A 21,916-nucleotide genomic window follows, 5' to 3' on the forward strand; every position below is an offset into this window, starting at 1 on the left:
AAGTATTCAGTACCCCTGATTTCAAAGAATTCAACTTTATCCATAGTCGGAAGGGCCGGAATGGTAACAAACTACCTGATATTCAAATTACTTTAAGATGCGCAAGCTTGAAAATGCGCAAGTGAAATGAGAAAGAAAGCAAAAGCCTGTTGAGTAATTTATTTAAAAAATGCAAATCATTGGAGAGGACATCACTACATAAAACCGTCTGTTGAGGAAATCTCTTCTGTGTATCCCTGCCTAAGTGATTTAAAGCAGGTAGTGAGGATCCCAAGAAGCTGCACGATGCAAAAGGATCGCAGGATTGTGGTTCTCATTTTACAACCATATTTCAGTCATTAATCTTCTTTTGAACATTTCATGTGTGTAATCATGTAAAAGAGGTTGCATCCATTCTAAAGTGGTAAAAATCACTTGACCTTTCATTTTGATCTCGATACCTTTAGGGCTTAAAATCAAAATGGGGAAAAAAACAAAACAAAACGCGCTAAGCGAGGCACAGAGGTGTCTGAAAAGGATAACATCACAGCTGCTCTGTGTCCTCAGGAAAGGCCTGCTTATGTCACTGTGTGCTTACGGTATGCATGAGTCTCGGTGTGTGGGCAGCTGGGGTTGATGCAAACTTCAAGACCAATTTCGTGTTTGTGTATGTTCTGGTCTGAAGCTTCCCGGCGTGTGTACTGTTCCTGTATGCTGCTGGCCAGCATCAGCATTGCTGTCAGTGAGTGGGTGCTAAAGAGATGAAGGTCATGTGGTCGCCAGCAGAGTTATGTCCAGGTCACAGATGCACCGTGGAACCTGCCCTCATACTGCATCATTTCCCTCTTCGGGAATAACAGGTTGACAAGATCAGATGAATCACGCATGGCATCATTCTTATCATACACACCGATGTACGTGATTGTAAGTATGTTGCGCTCGCAGTTTAATCACAACTTTTAGCTTTTTTCATTGTAACCGGTTCAACAATTTCTGTTATAGGTACAGCCCCTGAATCCTGGAATTGAATCTGATGCATTTTTAAAAAAAAAACAAAGTGCATGTATAACAACAGAGTTACTGAATCCAGTTATAACAAAACAACCTTTATCAGAACTGTGTCAGTGTGGTTTGATCTGATTGGAGTGGGCTCATAGCCCAGGTGTATGCGGGTAGGAGTCTGTTTCCTACTGCGTCCTGCTCACTTGTGCAGAGGAAAAACAAACCAAAAACTAACACAAAAAAATAAATAACCTTTTCCATCTTTGGCATTATGTGTATAATGTATATAATTTGCTTTACTGTTCTCGAACGCGTGATAATTAACAAGTTTTATAACTTACAATGTGGAGCTTCAAGAAGTCTCCAAGTCCAGAGGAGCTGTCCACTCTCACCAGGACAGCATCCTTCAGGTGCGTGCTGAAGCCAATGGCCAAACGGTCCGCCCTCGTGCTGGGACGGTCATTTGGCGGCCACGTGTATGTGACCAGTCCGCCGTCACGCCCAAATATGTATGTTGTTCCCGCTAGAGGACAAAAGGGACAAAAGAAAAACAAACATTTTACCAACTGCATTACCTTTCATGTACCAGGCATGAATCGTAGAGTGTCAACGCAGGTCTATTATAACACAGCAAAGCTGACATCAACGACGTCGGTCTGAGGAGTTTTATTGTGCTGAGTAATGACTTTGCAGAGCACTGAGCAACATATCACTCTTGAAAAGCTCTCAGCCCTGTCTGAGAGTTTAAGTTCACTCCTCTCAATTCATGAGTAGAAGAAAATTCAGTGAGAGAGAGAGACAGGTAGCCATGATGCTTGCCAAATAATACCGCGCAATTACTCAGTTTTATTGCCATTGTCTGTTTCACCTCTGGAGGGAACGGACAAAAGTGAATAAGAGAAGCGACAAAAGCGATTGCTTACAAAATTGCAGTTGTGTCCCCGGTGCTCAGATAACCAGTATGCCAAATGGGCACCTCCTCATCTCTTGTGCTTCATTAGCAGCCTCAAAGCACATGACAGCATTATTGACAGAGTGGTCCAATTATGCCCTTCGCGTAACCTCAACACCAGCTATTTCCTGTCTCTCTGCAACACTTCATTGTCTTGGCAGCTGTGTTAAAGGTTAAAGCATGACTTGGTAGATAAAAGAGTACTTCCAGTAACTCAGCTAATGAGTGCAAAAGAGCCTTCCAGCAGTATGACGGTGACCAGTCAAATTGATTCTTAAAAATAAGTCCTTGTCAATTCAATGGTCTATTAAAAGTGTTTTAAGATTAGGATAGTGTTTTAATCCATTTTTGCCAAGACACAGGAAGTATGGTTAAAAAAGAAAGTGTTTCTTTGTGTGTACAACTGAGTATAAACGAGGGCGTGATTGGGAAGTAAATGCCTGTGAGAAAGGCTGGGAATGAATGCAGCTGTCAGATTAGCATAAAAACAACTATCTTCATGAAAAATTAGACAAGGAACTCTGCTGGTGTGTTGTGCATTTACACGTGTGAGTGTGAATGAGAAGCAGAGATGGAGAAAGAGAGAGATGGTGTTAATATTCATAGGTGTTGAGAGTTAAACAGCCTTAGCCTGAACAATAGATTGTAAATCATTTGACTGTAATTTCACTATTTTCTTGTAAACTGGTTCACAGGGAAATTAAACTATCGATAAATTTTGCATCCGTAATATAATTCAGTTTTTTTTTTCCTGATGGCTTTTCTTAATGCTGCTGTGACTCAAGTGTGCCACTCTCCAATTCTGACTCCTCACTTGAGCCAATAGATGCCGTCAACCAGTCGATAAAAAGAGCTGCACAATTATTTGACAATAATGCTATTATCAAATTATGTTGGGACGGACTGATTCATGATGGTATTTATTGTTTTCATAAAGTATAACTCGCATTTGTAAAACTTAATGATGATAACACTATAAACATTTTTGTCTTCCTAATGGATAAAGCGCCAAGGAGCTTGATGACATTATGTGAGAAACTGCTAGGCAAGGCATCATTTCTTTTTCATGAAGTCTGGCAGCTACCACTAAAAACTCTTTGTTTCACTCATGCAAATATGATGTTGCCCCGTCCCAGAGCAGATTTCCAATTTAAGTACGTCGCTATGGACTGCTGTCTCTGTCTGTAAGTCTCCTCCAACTAACACTCCTTGTTCCAGTTGAGTATAAGTAAGTGCATTTAGACTATGTCTGTGTTGGAGCACACTTTAGCATCTATTTTCTACTCAGTGTATTTATACACTTTGATACCCCCTTTATCCCACTCAGCTTATTTACTGCTGGTGAACATGATAATGTAACAATTACTTATTTAAATGGACTGGAGTGTAGATCTTTGTGGTAAATGGATTGAAAGGGAGACAGTCCCATCAAGGCTAATTCGAAATGGTTCCAAAACGCATTCAGTGAGTGAATGTGGGGCTGCTGATATGTGGTGAAGCTATGCAAAATCTATCCAAGAATATGACCAGTGGAAAACTGGTTAGTTTAGAAAGGGACTGGTTAGGATTAAGCTCCATGGTGAAACATGTCTAAGGCACACCTACACAGTTTTGCAGTGGTATGAAATCGGCAGGAGCTTGCTGGTGTGGCTCTAGTGCTGGGGAGTAATTATGAACTGACTCCATATTTGTTATTTGCATACTCTCCAAGGACACTGGGCCTGATATGGATCTGTTTTACTAATTCGATACAGTAGTGTCCTGGAAATTTTTGCCTGTTTGTTCCTTTTTTAATTCAACAAGAGTTTCAGTTTATTCTGTATTTGGCCACTGAATATACAAATATATCTGTGTGTGTGTGTAAAATAAAGGACAAGGCAAAGGTCCAGTGCAAATGTGTGATGGAGGATGCTTTTTAAGGTTTAGCTCTACACAATGCAATATGATTGAGATTCCTTGCTTCACATATTCCCACATGTATTTGCGTCTGCTACATTCATATTAATTTGCATTTCCCCAGAGAGGTCATAGTACGAAAAAACTCTGAGACAACTTGTCAGAAGGTCTTATCCAAGGCTGTTACAGATCCTGGACGAGGCCTGCAGGATGAACTCCTTAACCACAAGCCTCCCCTGTTAAAAGGATAATGAATTAATCTGTCCTCATGTTGGACTACAGTGAGAGCCGGCTGCTCTCCGCTGTGTCAGTTAACATCAAAGAAGATAAACATTGGCAGATCAAACACTGCTTTCATTAAAAATGTAGCACCATCCCAGGAGTTTTCATACATTTGGCCTAAGAGGTGTGTGGGATAGTAGACTGTAGAATAACAAACATGGCCTGTGTATTTGAGCCCACTTGGCATTGGATTCTCAATGTCTAAATCGAATTATGCCGCAATAAAGAAGCAACATAGTGAACTAGTCTATAAGCACTTTATGGGATGGCAGGGTCATAATAAGAGAGAGGCAGGTGTGAGCGAAGGAAAGCATAGAGGCTCTGTGCCTTATTGTTGTGGGAGGAGAAGGATACACAAACCAGGCAGTGTATTTGACTGCTCAGCTAAGGTCAGGCTTGCAGACTGTCTTTCCTCTAACCTCCAAAACAGCCATCATAACGCGCCTCATATTACCACCTCTGCCGAGAAACTGGGGAGGAATCCAATCATAATTACATAGTTGTGATGGAAATGTGAAAAGGAGAGATGACATTATAGATCCGCTTTCTGACAGCACCTCGCACTTGCGTTTCTCTCTATCTGCTGCTGTGGATTCCTGTAATGACTGGGGTGCAAAAAATAGATCACCCAAGATGTGGCATTTAGTATTGCTTTTTCAAAATTAATTTTTTGGTCATTTCCATGAGTCTGCCGAGTGAAATTTAAAAGTCAGTAAACTCTTTTTAAAACTGTCTCGAGACGCCATCTTGAGTGGAAACATTTTTTGTCGTTTTTTTTTTTTTTTTTCTCTACAATGGAAAAGAGCTTTTTCTAAGGTTGAAATGAGATGAGATTTACACATCAGTATGATGAGTTAATATTATGTGACTGTAACATGTGTAAATGTATGAATGGATACACTAATTGCAGCTTGCTTAATTAATGTAAAAGGACCAAACTGTAATAAGGACATCATCATCTTGGTTTATATTGGTTTTGTGCCCCCTCCTGGGAGGTGTACAATTAAAAGAACCTTAATGATGTCTATTGGATTACCATTTCAGTTTTCAGAGAAATCATTAGCACGATTTATGAGAACAACTACATTGTCCAATCCAACAATATTGGTATCTGGTAAAGGAGCTTTTTCCGATCAATGGTCCTGAAGATTTAGTGCCTTATGGGAAAACCATGGCTCAATGTGATCAATGTTTTTGCTCCTGAACTCATTCTGTCTTACCTTTTGGGACAATTAAATGGTCGAGTAGGTGAGGGGATAAAGTAAAGTTGGGTTATGGGCAAAACTGTTGAACCACATGGCTAATTAGATGTCTTTTTAGCTGCACGTTCTAACTTGGCAGCAACTGCAAAGCTGTGAATTACAGTTGTGTGAGTTGAGCAGGAGAACAATTCTCACAGCTTCACTGTATAATTAAATGGTGCATCACACCCCATGATCCAAAATAATGATGCTAAGAAACTGATATATATCAAATTTTAGTATACACCTCTAGGGATTTTTGTTTGATCCACAGTGTCATTTTTGCCCCTGCAGACTAAATGTATAAAGTATTATTCAGGCCCCTGGAGATATGACCCACAAAAATTATTTTCTATTATTTAAATGTCAGTGTTTTATGCGTCTGCGCTACAGTGCTATATTGTGTTTTGCCAGTCTTGTAGTTATTTCAGCAGGACAAAGATAGACAGGGGACAGCAGTGTCTTTAACATTACATTTTCTTTGTGTGTGACTGTTTGTTGGTACCCGCTGTGAAGAACATAAAAGATCAAGTCTTATGGTCTTCTGGTCAGCTTTTTGGTCAACAGTCACTTTTTACGATGGTAAATAATAGCTGATCCATGCCACATGCATTTTAGCAAAGGGAAAGTCTACTGGTCAGTGACGTTGTCCAAAACCAGGTAAATTCGGTGGCAAAAAAAGTTTATTCACTGTCAATTTTATTAATAGTTGCAATAAAAACACTTTTTACATATGCATATACATATGCTCTTCTTTGACTGCATCAGTGCTATTACACAATAAGCTGGAATCCTGTAGTTTTAGTTACTAATTTCCTAATCTATAAAAATAGTGATTTTAATTACTCAAAAATTGTACTTTTATCACCGCAAGTTTATTTCGATTTGATTTGTCGAATTGGATCTTTTCCTTTTTTTTCAGGTACAATAGTAACAATTTTTCTTATTTTTTTCTGATTTGCTGCATGTAAAACATCCCTTCTGTAAACCAGAGGATGCCTCCCTGGATTGTCCTTCACTGTAAGCATTTGCACTTGTCTGTCAGTGTATGTTGGGGCTTTGTGTTGGCAAGGTGACATTTCTGTCAAGGATTTCCTTGTCTCTGCCTGTTTGGTGTTCTAGCGACATGCTGTGAACTTTACTGCCTTGGCATGGTATTAGAGATTTTCTTTTCCTCCCCCTTATTCTGCTCAACTTTTCAAATTCACCACAGCTGTGGTTTGTGATGTACTGAGCCACATTTTCTGTGCTACTTTACCAAATAACGTGTGCATGTATGGATCCTGCTCATTAACTTACAAGGTCTACTTGTGGATATGTAGGCCAATTCAACATTTTGCCTTGACAGAGCCTTTATTTCTCCCTTTTTGTTCTATTCAAAGTAGAACCTCATCTGGCTGTACAGCTATTAAAGAACAAGCTGGAGGATGTGTCTTCCTCACAGCCACACTGTCCCTGCTCTTAACCTAACACCGAAGAACTATTATTTTCATTTTGCAATGAAGCTCTTGGCAACAGAACAGCACAGTATCCTGGTAAGTTATTCTCCCAGGGTAATTAAATTCGGTGTTATATATTTGCTTGTGGCAATCTTGCACCTTTTGCAAAAGGACACAGATTTCCTTTTGAGAGAAGTTTTTTTTTTGCAGAATATTCTCTTTGTACTGCGTCTCAGATTTTTCAGAGCTTTATGGCAAAGAAGTTTATTCCAATGACTTTTATCTGTCAAATGCAGAAATTATGGAATGATTTGAACGGAAATGCCAAATTATTGTTTTCCATGTTTGCTGTGTGTTTTTGCTCAAAGACAGAAATGTTAGATTTATGCATTTTTTCTAATAATTCACTCTTTCACTGTTTCTGGACAGATTTGATGCAGCTCTTGTTTAAACCTTGTCTGCAGAACCAAATTACCTCTGCCTTTAGAATGTATTTTAGTTTTCATATTGGGTGTGCGTTGCTCTTATAGAGGGGCTTCAGAGTGTGAGGGTGACTGTTGCTTGATTGTAAATTGGGTAAAGAGGCGCTGTTATTGGTGTCAGCAATTCTTCAGAAATGTAATCTTGTCAGTGGGATATATTTTTGGGGTTAGGCTTTTATTTTGAGTTAAACCTGGTTAACAATCAAAAATAATAGACACCAATGGGTACTTAAAGTATTCCACAAATCCTCATTCTGAAATAAGTTAGAAAAGTATAGAGAAAAACAGAGAAAAAAAGATGCCTGCAGGTCAAAACAGACCTTCCCGTATTGTGTCACTAGAAGCTTTGGCTTGCTATGTGATTAATTGCCTGTCACTTTTGACTGGCAGCCTCTATGTGTTAGAATAATTAAGTGCAGAGGACAACAGCAGCAATGAATATATGAGAGCCGTTTTTACAGCGGTTGTTCGGAGATGGCAGTCACAGCACAGTCTCTGGTTGCCTGTCATGTGGATAGAAAAGAATGAAATTCATCTGGACAATGAGCAAGGTGGATACAGACAGATCTCTGTGACCAGGCCCAATCCAATCTCTATTTCTATATCTGTTCATTGTTCCATTGCAGTATAGTCCTTTCAACAATTTAAACCTCACTCTCAAGTGTTGACCGAGGAAAGACATTCTTTTCCTTCAGTGGAGTATGAGCAGCCCTTCGGGAGACTAAAAAGACTATGGATTGTTGACTTGTCTTAATCCTCTCCCAGCACAAACAACTGCTTCCTTTATAATGGGATAGAAAGTTAGAAAAGAACCAGAAGGCAAGGGGGAAGGTTTAATCACAGACTGAAGCTGGAACAATCCTGTAGAATACACAACTGAGATGACAGCAAAAACTAAGTACTAACACAACAATTTACATTCAGCCTGAGGGGCTATGACTCCCTCAACAGGTAAAAAAAGAAGGGTATTATGTGCACATTTCAGATTTCAGTCCTGCTATCCTACAGAGTCAAAACATTTATTGTGTGTGAATACAGAGTGGAAGCTGAAAAATATTGACAGAGTTTATTGTAACTCTGAACTCTGGACTCAGGTCAGCTGGTCCAGTCCAGAGTCCAGACTAAACATGGAGAAGCAGCATTTAGCTGTTATGCTGCAAACAAGTGGAACAAACTGCCAGTGGAGATTAAACTCTCACTAAATGTAGACATTTTTAAATCCAGGTTAAAGACATTACTGTTCTCATGTGTCTATGCATGAAATATCTTTTAACTTATCTAGACTGTTGCTTGTTTTTAAATTCATTTAAATTATTTTATTTGTTTCTCTTTATATTCTTTTATGTATTTTTAATGCTTCTTCCACTCCCTGCTGCAATGCTTTTATTTTATGTAAAGTACTTTGAATTGTTTGTACATGAAATGTGCTATATAAATGAATTTGATTTGATTTGATTTGATAACTGCTGCAATTCTATCATCAAACTAACTCATGACATAAAAAAAGAAAAAAATATATATTCCCTGTCACATTCTACTCTGCTTTATTGCACATATCTCTTTTTGTTCTTCTTTTTTAAATAATAAATCCCCCTTCAGTCTTTATCAGAATGATGGAGCTAAGCTATTCTCTTTGCCATCAGCAGAAACCAGAATGAACAGCGGTGTTAAATCAACCCAGAGTGCAGACTGCCTGCTTATTTTGTTTCCACTTTATAAGTCTGGATATTCTGGCATATACACAGCATAGTTCATGTAAACCTTTACAGCCAAAAGGCGAAGAGGCTAATCTTCACTAGTGGCCAAAGCATGGATTAAGCTGCTGTATAGCTGTATAACAAATGCCAAAGAATAATTTTACTTAAAATTGTTTGTATTTTATTGCCTTGGTGTTTTGTACTTTTGTTCCAACGTTTTATAAGAAACAGGGAGAATTGAAAGTCCTCATACAGTCAGCCAAAGTCCTCAGGCTAAACTAGGCAAATATTCTAATTAGCCTATTTCCACTGTGTTGTTTTAGCTATATCCAGTGACCAGTGACCTGTGAGCCTTAAGCTCCTTCTAATGAAGACAATACCCAAGCAGCAATTCCACATAGGACAGCTGACAGTGTCAAACCTGCCTACATAAGCTGCAAAGGATTAATCCTCTCCCTCTGCCCTCTCTCTCCCTGCCTTGCTAATTTGATGTAATTAAATTAAGTGGTGACTAAAAGTGGGGCATTGCTGCTTGCCCCCATGAATGGCTATCCTTAATAAAGAGTATAAGATACAGGCTCCACAATTGTTGGAGCAATATAACCTAATATACACAAGAGAAGAGGAAAACCACAATAAGACCTAAAGGCAAGTCTTTAAGTGCAAAATGGAGGAAAACCAAGAGAGATGATTTGTAACGAAAAAAGAAACCCATTAAATTCTAACCTTTTTTTTTTAATAGTAAAAGGCATATTTGTAAGACCAAATCCTATAATTTGTGAGACGAAAAGGTAGACTCATAACACAATATGAAAATATCATACTGTATGTGAGGAAATGGGCTATAATATCAGACCTCTGTATTATCAATACAGAGTTTACAATCAGAGTTTAAGTTTTTATTGCCAAAACTGTTTTAATAGGCATTCGATTGTGGCACATATCTTAAAAGAAGCTTAGCAAAATGACCCAATCATAGCTAATGTGTACTGATCTGTCTGTAAAGCACCTCCCATGAAAACCTGCAACATATTGATTATGGCTAAAATTCTAGATTAGATTCACCAAATTCACCACAGTATGTGAGTTTGATGTAAAATAAATACGACCGCAAAAAGTTTCCCTTTTGTTCTATTAGCAAATTCGGCCTTAAAAAGAGATTGGCTCAAGTTAAATATTTTTGTGCAGAATTAAAACATGTGGTCCCTTTTTCATCCCATTATGACCAGATGCAACATATTCACGTTCATGCTTTTACCAGGAACAATGTCCCCGTCTCTCTCTCTCTAATATGTTTGTATCTCACTTAGATACGGGCATGTCTTACTTGTTGTCATTGTTGCCTCGTGACCAGTAAAATTAAACCTAAGTTGCTGAGTGTGCGTTACACAAGCCGTAACGTAATTTGCCTGCCTCATGTGTTATTCAGCAATCACAATGCATTTCATTCAAATTTTAAGGGACATTTTACAGATCTCTTAACTCTTTCGGTGCCATTGACGTCTATAGACGTCAATTTAAAAAAAAAAACGTTGACTGCCAAAGACGTCTATAGATGGCAATTGCGTTTTTTAACGGAGCGGGCTGGGGGACAATCTAGCGGAGTTTGTCACTAAATCTTAGGCTTGTAAACACTAAACAGAGAATATACTGACAAAATTACCCGCAAGGTGGCAGCAGTGCCACTTTGCACAAAAAAAAAAGAAGCGTGTTTTCTCCGTTTTTTTGGTCAAACAGCTGTTTTTGGTGAAACCAACCTATGTTCTACTGTCTATTACTAAAGGACTGAAAATGGTAGAAACAAACTTTTTTTCCTGATGAAAGAAGAGAGTCTACTCTTTCGTTTGGTAATTTCGGTGTGTACAAAGTCATAAGACACAGTTTTCTGTGGGTCTTGGAAAATCAGTCAAAATACTGTAAAACACTTGGCAGTATGGTTTTCTCTTCACTGAAAATGGCTGGCAGCCAATGAGTTAAAGGTGACTAGGGTTTAGATACATCTAACAGTGAAGTTGCAAAATTGTAGCCAACTATTCATCCCCCACTACCTCACTCCAAGTGGCTAGGATAAACTGGCAAGTAAAAAGACAAGCAAAGCAAAACGAAAAAAAGAAGATTTAAAGACCCACTTTAGAGCCAGCATTTGGTTTGACTTTGCTTCGCTTTTACAGCTTGTTGTAAAACACAGCAGACTCTGTGGAATAGGACCCTAACCATATAAATGGCTTGTTCCAAGGTGATGATGTGCCAGTTTTCTAGAATAATGAAAATTTACTTATGAATCATATTTTCCACAGCAGATAACCATATAAGTAACACATTGGAATTTCATTTTGTATAAAAGAGTCTGATCATTCTATAAGCAGCCTTGAACTATCTGTAGTTTAATGAAAACTATGAATGAAAACATCTGCCCATGCATCCTATTACTGCAGAACTTCACCATATTTTAGTCTCTCACTGTTCTGAAGAGATAAGCCTTCACCTCATCGTGATAGAGTTCCAGGGCAGCCATAGCAACCAACCTCACTCTTCATGGCAAGAGACCATCAATTCATGGTTGAGGTAAAGTTCTACCCTTTGGGCTGGTTGCATTATGCCGTGAATGCTCAGGCGACCAGTGTAACTCACACCCTTCTGCCCCCTCCTCTGTCATACTCACTTCCCCTAAATCCAAAGTGATACATGAACTCTGCCTTGTGGAGCAGAATGGGCCATCCAGACAGAGCTGACAAGACCCAGTGTCTTAATGGAGCCATACACCAAACGGGCCCTTTGTTACCCTGACCAGCTGCATATCTGCCTCCCCCGCCAACAGCCTTGGCTCTGATAGAAGTGTTTCACAGTATCGACAGCTTCTAATTTACTCTCTCATCATCACTTGCCTCATTTGCTCCTCAGACACAATGCTCCCTTTCTTTAAGTTCAGGTCAGCCATTTTGCTTGCCAGCATTTTGTTGATTTGAGTTTTCTGCATCTAGTGTTCAATTTGTGCGCAAGTAAACATATATATCAAAGGTAGACTTAATGAAAGTCAAGCGTTTTTCATGCTCAGTTAAAAGCCCATTTGACTGATTATGTGCTATAAGACATCACTGTGCATTATTTAGTTTCAGTGTGTCTGTGAGCTAGCATGTACCAACATTGTAGCCTCCAAATGGTCTCCAGAAGCTGTTGTTTTCTCCATTAGGGAACCAACAGATGTGGAGTATGGCTGCAGCTCTAATTACTGAAAAAAAGACAACTGAGGGATAATAACATCGTGGAAGTGAGGCAGAAAACCAAAAACGTTGAGGGCCAAAGCTCTGATCGGAAACTAGAGACAACTCCAGCTGCCCATCACCATATGCAGCCCAAACTGCATCAGCACAAACACAGCTCTCACAAAGAATCTGCTTTCAGACCCGGCAGAGCTACAGAGCTTCCCTAAGAATGTTTACGTGGCAACAGAAAAAAAAACTAATTATTGTGTTAGTCCGGCCAAAACCAAACTTTAAACTGTAGGAAAACATGTGAGTCCAACTAAAATCATATGAAATCATTCATCCATCCATCCATTTTCTATCCCTGCTTAATCAAACTCAGGGTCGCGGCGGGGGCTGGAGCCTATCCCAGCTTTCCTTGGGCAAGAGGCGGGGTACACCCTGGACAGGTCGCCGACCCATCACAAGGCCACATAGGGACAACGCGACAAACAACCAAGCCCGCTCACACTCACTCCTGGGGTCAGTTTAGAGACATCAGTTAGCCTGACATACATGTTTTTAGGCAAAGGGAGGAAACCTGCTTGCACAGTTCAAAATAGAGGAGCACCACTCTTCCGTGGCCGCTCCTGTGTCCAGTATCCACTGACTGTTTATATTTCCCTCTTATTGCCTTCAGTTTTGTTGTGATATTTCCTCGCGTTATCTCCTTGACGGCGTATTTATGCGGGTTGATGTAAATGACAAGTTTTTTGAAAACAATGTTGTGTGCACGATGTTATTATTGAGAACGGAGGGGGGGAAATATTTGTTTCTCTAAATACCCGGCTATGTGTAAATGTGGCCCAAGTCTTTCTACTTCTCTACTCATTTCTATGTGACGAGAAACGCAGTTTTGCGTTTTCATCCTTTACACGGTGGCGCGACAGTGGAGCGTTTTCAAGAATTCCACTCTGGAGGGCGGGTTCACTTTTTTGCGTTTTCATGCCCCCAAAACACCGTCACCATCTAAATGATATAGTGCGGCCGTGGCTCAGTGGTTAGAGTCGGTCGTCCAATAACCGGAAGGTTGGCGGTTCGATTCCCACTCTTGCCACTCAAAAAAAGATTGGTGGAACTGATAGCTGGAGGGGTGTCAATCCACCTCCTTGTCACAGCTGAGGTGCCCTTGAGCAAGGCACTGTGCTTCATGGCTGCCCACTGCTCCAGGTTAGCATCTGTCTCTGAGTGTGTGACCATGTGTGTGTGTCAGCAGGTGCCAACCTGGATGGGTTAAAAGCGGAGGACCAATCTACCTTTGGGTATAAATAGTCACCTTGCATCCGCAAAAAGGTTTTGCGTTTTTAACCCGTTTTCGTTTCCGTGTAAAGTGCCCCTAAGATACTGTGATTGAAAATCAGCCCATTAAGACTATGTGTTAACTTGCAGTTTCTTAAAGTGTTTCAATGCTGTCGCTCTGCTCTAATAAAATACAGATTTCATTACCACAACTTCATCTGGCAAAATCAACACTTAACTATCTTAAGTTTTTCTCTTTCAATTTAAACATCCGTACAGTGAAAAAGGCTTTTAATAACATCTATGATGATCTACAACAGAGAAAGTGGCAGAATGTCTTGAATGTTAACTCCAACAGTCCACAGAGCTGCGGCATCTAACATATTTCAGTCAGTAATATGATTCTGCGCCTGTTCATGTATACTGGGACACAGACATCAATCCAATTGAATGACTTTTCTTTAATCTATCTGCATCTCTGTACCTGCATTTAGGGGAAACTATCTGGTAAAATACTCTCCATTGTCATTCTCATTAAAACACTCAGTACATTTGGGTTACTGCAAACAGTGCACATTGTATGTACATAAAATAGCAAATGTATATTCATGAAAAATATTGGAATACATAAAGCATTATTACGTGGATAAACATGTGATCTCACACTTTGTTAAACAACAAAATATAATTCATATGCAAATATTTTCACGTTGTCTGTATATGACACCGCTTAATTTTTACTGTTTACTCTCATAAGCCATACCCAAGAGACAACAAGCACATCTTGGCCTTAATTGCAGGATTAAACATCCGCTTTGCCTATTGCTGAGTAGCCTCACTTTGTAAGAAAGCTTTCTAAGTGCTGAGATATTTTCTAATTAGTTGAATATCTTATGGAAATGATACAGCACAGGAATATAATGTGGAGAAGATCAAGAGAAAAAGATCCCTAGAAATAAACATTGCATGAGCTGATGAGCCAAGATGTGTGAAGGGGAGTTTTGTGGTGCAGCAGAGCTACTGCCTTCGAAACTTATGTAAAGAGATGCCTCCACCTTATCAGCAGGCAATGTAGGAGCCTCATAAGAGAGCTGTGCCATCTTCTATTGCACACCAATGCAACAAATATACCAACAAATATATAAACAGTGGACAAAAAAAAATGTGCGTGGGTATGCATTGTATTTCTAAACTGTGTTGGCAAATATATGCTAATATTAGCTTGCACTTAGGTGTTAGGCGGGCGTGTTTTTATCAGCCTGTGCCAGCAGGCCTGAGGCTCTAAGAGATGGAAGGAGCAATGAGGAAGGTGAAATCCCACACAATCCTATTAGAGTGGATTAGGGAGAAGCATTCTTTCTCTTGCCACTCGGTTGCAGGTGAGCAATTGTACATTGCAAAAAAAAAAAAATTAAAATGATGTCTGGTTCCTACAAACAGCTCTTTTGGTGAAGCAGCCATTTATTTTTAAAACAGTTTTTTCTTTTTTTATTTGAGATCATTAAACATTAAGCCAACATGCATGATAAAAAAAGTTGTTAGAAGAATCATTTGTAAGCTAAGAATAATTACTCCACTGTCAATCAAACCACCCACGCAGAAGGAGCAGGATTGGGATTTATTTTTCTTCTTTCAAATGGGCGTATGAAATTTAAGTAGAGGCTCATTATTGATTGGATAATCAATGGAAATCATATATTTTAGTCTTCTGCATGCTAGATTTCAAAGAAAGTCATCCTCTGTGGTTGTGCTTATCAAACCGTCTTTCAGAAATTAGTCCCATATTAGAGGAAATATGTAAATCTGGACTGTTATGCTATCATATCCTCTATGTGTATACTTAACTTTGCTGCATAGTTAATTTTAACTGATGATATGTTAAAACTATATAAATTAAACTTTTTGCATGTGCATACCTGCAAATCGCCTTAACTGCCCGTATTCACACTTGGTTGTGACAGTAATTCAAAGAGATCAGAGAGATTAAAGATGATTTGGTAGAGTGTTGCACTTTGTGTGAGCAGCAAGCTTGTGTGCATTTCTGAGTGAATGTGCACAAGTTAGTGTATATAAAGGCTTGACTGGCAAAGAGATAGCTGCCGCCTCATTATGATGACAGAAAATGAGGCTTCTTTGGGGTGACAGAACTCAATTCAGATTAGATAAAATAATGTGGGCTTTAGCATTCTTGATCTCCACTTTATATGTATATATTTTCCCTTTCTTGTACCACTCCCCTAGGATATGCGAAGGCATTTAAAGAATGTATCTAAGCTGTTTCATTTGCATCTTTTAACACCCTGACATCCACAACGGCTGCATTACTCCCCCACATTTCCGGTCTTCTATGCAGTTAAAGTCAACAAAGGTACCAATCTTTTAACAGTCAATAAACCACCCTATTGCACAGATTGCATATGTATGATGTTTTTTTTAATCGCAAGTCAAACAGTGAACAATGACCACACGACTCTCTTGTTTTTCTTTTTTGTTAAATCCAGAACGCCAGGAAGTCTAAATAGACAAATAAACTGAAAAGATGATGGTGTAAATGGTGAATCATTAAGTGCCCTATGGGTAAAAAGATCCCTGACTCGAACACATCCAAGACCTATGTATACGCAATGAACAGATGTCTCTTAAAGTCAATGGAGGGGGCTCACTTTAGCTCTCTGCCTCTGCATCTTCCAAGTCTCTAATTGGAAACCAGACGCATTACTCAGCTGACCTCTCACTGTCCACCGCATGCACAGTCAGGTCTCATTTTCCTTCATGCCAACCAATGCCTAGCCACCACTAAAGCCACTCAGACCACTACAGGCGGAAAATGCTCCTCTCTTTGTCTGGATGGATGGATTCTACAGACCAATGGTGAAAATGAAGGTGGATTAAGCAGAATGGTTGAGAACAGATGAAGTGCTGATAGTAGAAAGGAAGGAAATAAGAAAAGAATGGGCAAAGAGGGTAGTCAAGTATCATATGATTCAAGTAAGTTAAAGACCCAAAGCACACACAAATAAAAAGGTGTTTGTCTTCTCATACATCTGAGAAAGAGGAGAATGAAACTACTGCAATCTTCACTTGTTCTTTCGTGGGTCAATAACTGCCTATACTCAGAGGAACATGTACTCAGATCCTTATCAGGGCAGCTATCATCTCTGCTGCCTCACAGAAGCAAAGATACTGTCATCCTCACACTATCACAGAATGACATCAGCTCAGAGACATGGGAGTAATTATATCATACAAGCCCACAACACGTCAGCAACAAGGCAACACCAGAGCCCATACAATTTTGCCCCCCACCCCTTTTCCATCTCTCTTGTTTTTTCTTATACATTCTTTTATTTCCTCTCTCTGTCTTTCCCCACTCATCAGTTTTTTACAGCAGTGCCAGCACCGACGAGCGCAGTTTGTAATCCGTTCCAGCATTAGCTCTGAAGCTTGACAGCATTCAAATTGATTCTAATCAGTTAAATTGCTACACCGACTTTGATCAAACCACCAAGATTTAAAGTACAAAAACCATTTTTGCAGCATTTGGTTGGAGCAGATGTTAGGTGGGCTTTTACCTTTGATGCATTAAGTAGGATGCATTACCATCATGAATCTTTGGGTTGACTTCAACCATGAACATATGGGCATTAATTCTTGGAGCTTGACACACATATACACACAACACTGGTAAAATAAGCAAGAGAGTACTTGGCAAGTACTCTGTATTTTGCTCAAACAATGGCACAATAGATCATCGAGGATCACTAATTTCTACATTGCAACATCTATTGCTTCTGTATGCCAGAGACTTTAGAAGAAATGCCAAGAGATTCATAGTTTAAACCCATTAAACACTTTTCCTATTGATCAGACAATCTCATCCATTTACTCTCAATGAATAAGAACAGCAGGTAGAAAAAAAAAACATGATAACCTAGTTATCCAGCATATTGAGTGTCTTATCCATCTCTGGGAAGAGGACTATCACCTCTGGGAGTCTATCCTTGATGAATGGTATATCTGCTACTCGCAGTTGGTATTGTCTGAAACTCATTACTGCTTGCCCTAAACAAACAATGCATCACACTCCAATTCAATTTCATACATCCTGACCATGGTAATTTTCCTCTTCTTTCCACATAAATCAATGACAGGCTATCAAGTTCAATACAAAGGGGGAAAACAAATCAGTTTTCTCTGAATTACATTGCGTAAATGTGTCTTTTGCTTTGATACTACTTTACACCTTTTTGCACTTACATCAGGAGAATATCCAATTGAGGAGCTCACTGTAGAACAGCCAGAGTTACTAAATTTAGCTACACAATAAGGTAAGTGTAAAAAAGTGCATTTTCATTAGATGCTAAAAGAATGCATTTGCTCATAAGTCTAATAGTTAGAACACCATGAGCTTTGTTTGGTTAAATCATTTGAGAAACTGTTGAATCCACTGTGACAGTGATAGTGAAAGGCAGGTAGAGTTAATAAATATTGGAAATGAGATTGGATTCCAGCACTGACGACAAAAGTTGTGAAAATAGAGTGGAGGCAGAGAGGATGATTTTAGTAGTTTCAACATACGGACATTATAAATAAGCAAAAAAGGCACAACCAAAAAGTACAAAATTCCAACCTTAAGGGCTATGAGTCTTGAAAAAAGAAATGATTTACTGAGCAATACCAGTGTATATTTTTTAGTTGCTGCAGTGAAAAGTCATTCCATGTAACAAGCAAAACCCAACTACAACACAGCAAAGAAAACAGCACCAGGGTTTTGTGACAACAAGGCTTTGTCCTGGAGCCAGATACCATGTTAAACAGCATGCCTCCCAATTTGCATTCATGCAACCTCTGTGTTGATCAACCAAAACTTTAATGATGTTACTGGGAGATCAGTGGCTCTCAAAGGAGCAACTACAACAACTATGATGTTAAGTCATGGAATATGCCTGCAGCACATGCCCTGAGGTCCTCAGAGAGAGCAGGGGGCAAGCAGAGTGTTGTCCACTGGAGACGGGTCATGGCAGAGTGGTCTAATTGCCTTTCTTGTTGTCTAAGTGGGCCAGCAAACCTTCCATCTCTCTCATCATCACAGAGGGGCACAGACTCCCTTGTTGGTGAATATCTAAATCTGCCCACTGACCAAGCCTTTTTTCTGAGGTTTTCTGTGCACAATAAAAATGATCCTCAAAATGCCAGGGATGCTCTGTAGTGGATTCATCACTTACACTTTGATGCTTCACTATTAAAATTAATTTGAGAACCCATAATTGGAAACAATAGATTTGTTGTGTATTGTTGAAACATTTCTACTCTGTGAAATTCTGGGTATCTCAGCATTACGTCAGTGTTACACTAGAACTGATTACGTCACTCAAAAATGCCTGAGCAGTACGACAACTATATCTGTCCCTTAAGTGTCATACTACCACAACCTCAAATGTCAGCAGGATTGAAAACTTTGAGTAGAGAAAATGACAATGAAAAAGCACCGGTATTTCTTAAGCCATTATCAGACACACTGTACTGATAGAGACATACTGCAGTCTTCCATGAATTTTTGGGCTGCGATTATATAATTCCTCATAGATTCTCCCTATTTACTTTTTCCACCCCAAGTCCCTGTGTCATGAACCGTCCTGCCACACAGCGTAAAAGGGGCCTCATCAACACTGCACACTGGGCAGGGGCCAGGAATGGATCTACACCTTGTAGAGTTTGAGGCAACACATCTTTGAACGCTCCAAACACCCAGAGGCAACATGGAGAGCCATAACCTTCTAATCCGGTCTAATCTGGACACAGTGGAGCATCTGGAGATATGGATACGGTTAATCTCAGACATGGGAGGGGCCAATTGCTGAAACAGAAAACAGGGGTGGATCTGAGCTAGACTCAGCCTGTCTTCAGAAATTCTTAAGAAGAAAATTGTACAAGTAATATCTGAATTAAGTAAGAGTTGAATCAGCAGTCATATTTGAGACTGAATAAAGTGAACCAATGATGAGCTACTCAAAAATACACCACACAAAGAAAATGCACTTATCATACAATGAGAGAAATACTTACTGTGCCCAGCTCTTAGGGATGCAGGTGATCTGTGGATTGCAATAGGCACAGTATGGTGACGTTTGTTTCCATGGGACAGGTGAATGTGGTGGAGAGTCTCCACAGCACTTGGTTCTGACCCTGCCACAAAGCCCAGGGCAAAGATCCACAACGCCAGATGGGTAAGTGCCACTGAATTCCAGTTTAGGGGCTCTGCAATGGGCCTCAGGGGAGCAAACTGTGTCCTCCAGCCTCTGAACATCTTCCCTGAGTGGCCAGATGAGGCTTCAGATCAAGGCAGAATTTCAGTGAGCCTTACAGCCCCATACTTCTCACCTCACCAAAACAAGCTTTGGCCAGAGAAACTCAGACACTCAAACATCAACAGAGGGAGAATAGGGGGGAAAAAAAGCTACAGAAAAAAAGACACCACACAATATGTCAGTTGTTGGATAAAAGAAAAAAAAAAGAGAGAAAAAAAAAAGCCTCTTGTTTTTTTCCAGTGAGTTAAGAAATCCGTAGCAACACCCTGGCAGGTAAAGAAGTATCATTAAACATCATGCGAGAATATTCACTCAAGAAATTAGGACAACCTCAAACAGAAATGGAGAAATCCCAGCTTGCTCCAATTCCCTTAGTTACCTCGTTCTCTCTGTTTCTCTCTTTATCCTCCTGTTAAGCCCTCACAAAATTAGAAAAATGTTCCCACCAATAACTGTGAATATTCCAAAAAATTGAGTTGCCAAGGAGAAGAAGACAGCTCACTTAAGAAGAGATGGAGAACATCTGTGCAAAGTGAATTTCTTCAAAAAATCATAGCTGACAATCTGAGTTTCCCTCCTTTTCTTCTTCCAGTGCTCTCAAAGGACATCCAGAGGAATGAGACCATAGTTAAATCCGTGTCACATTTGCATGTGTCGGACAGCTGCGGTGGCGTGCGGTAGACTGCGTGATTGCACCTGTAAGTTGCAAGTAGCACACCCGTTCATCTAGAGATATCTGATCTCAGTGAGACCGAGCGATAGTTACGACAGTACCTGAGAGCAGCCCTGGGCAGAACACACACTCACACACTGGCGGCATCGGCAGCGCCGTTCCAGAAGATGTGCGCAAGAGGAAAGAGGGAGAGAAAAGGAGGAGAGGGAGGGGGACAGAGGGAGGGGGAGCCTCAACAGCCAGCCAGGAAGCAGGAGGGAGAGTGGCTATGCAAATAGGCAGCACTCACATAGCGAATCACTGGAGTCTGAGTGCATTGCAGAGGAAGAGCCTATTTAGGCAAAATAGCAGGGATTGAAGCTGTGTCCCACAGCCCTGATTCTTTTCACTGTCTCTCTTGCGTCCCTGTTCAGTCTTTTTCAAGCCATTGCTCTGTGTGGACATTTTTCAGCAGCAAAAAGAAAAGAAAAAAAAAGCGTGCAAGTTCTGCTTTTCCTACTTTTATCATCTCATCTCTTTGCATTCCTCCTTCTCTTCTTCTCACTTTCTTTTTTCCCCCTCATTCCCTGACCTTTAGTGTTTGTAATTTTAGGAAAGTTGTGTAATAATAGTCTTTCTGAAATAAAAATGGGAAGGAAGACGTCCAACCTAATCCTCGCCTCTTCATTGCTCCCTATAAGTTCACACCTACTGTACTGGACTCTGCGGTGTCTCGTTCGCAGGATTTTAAAAGGGTGATGATGCTGCAGCTCATGCACTCTAGGCAACTCACTCACTCTCTTTCTTTTTCTCAGAAACATTTGAACACACACACACGTGTATGCGCACTCACGCAGACACACACATATGTAAACAAAGCACGCACAGTGCCAGAGCTGGCAGTTGAGAACTGTCCACAGAGAGGGTGCTGAATCTGGGCAAGTCTGCCTCGCCTGCTAATAAAAGACTGTTTCTCACAAGAGAGGGAAGGCTGATTGCAGACTCTGTGTGCAGCAGGGTTACAGGAAAGTAGGGAACATGTGGACATAAAAGCCCTGCTGATAAACACAATCTGGTTCAGCTGGGAAGTGTGCTCAGTGTTCAGAGTTCGGGACAAGAGAACAAGGCTCAGCTGCAGTGTGGTTGCTTCTGTTTGCACACTGGCCATTCAACATCCTGCCTTTCGAAATGCTGTGTTCTAAGCTGGAGGGGAAAACAAAGATACTGTAAGCACTGCTGAGCTAATCTTTATAGTTTACAGGGAATAATACACAGGCATTTCATGCCCAAAGAATGCCAACTTAGCAGGCATGACACAGAGGATAATATGTGATTCTCCATTTTTTTTTTTCGTGTGACCGTTCTCACGAGGAAACAAACTGAAACCTTGATGGGAAGTATGAACTACTTAAAAGAGCATTAATGATGCAGACCATTTAAAACCATCCATTTTAGTTCAAATGCAGGGTCTGAGGACTCTGTCATAAACAGCGGCTCCTGTAATG

General features: G+C 40.1%; 1 protein-coding gene across 21 annotated transcripts in view; it reads right to left on the minus strand.

Annotated features, from left to right (window-relative positions):
• LOC142391472 (neurexin-1a-like) overlaps positions 1–21,916 on the minus strand; it is a 250,712-nt gene that overhangs the window by 76,825 nt on the left and 151,971 nt on the right. For 16 of the 21 annotated variants that reach the window (XM_075477362.1, XM_075477349.1, XM_075477315.1 and 13 more), the window contains one exon: positions 1,323–1,504. In XM_075477362.1, coding sequence (XP_075333477.1) covers positions 1,323–1,504 — 182 coding nt within the window. Of the gene's footprint in view, positions 1–1,322; positions 1,505–19,517; positions 20,701–21,916 lie in introns of those variants that run through there. The other 5 variants (XM_075477405.1, XM_075477378.1, XM_075477370.1 and 2 more) reach the window with 5 other exon arrangements.

This window comes from Odontesthes bonariensis, chromosome 2 (assembly GCF_027942865.1).
Source record: "Odontesthes bonariensis isolate fOdoBon6 chromosome 2, fOdoBon6.hap1, whole genome shotgun sequence".
Lineage (NCBI taxonomy): Eukaryota > Metazoa > Chordata > Actinopteri > Atheriniformes > Atherinopsidae > Odontesthes > Odontesthes bonariensis.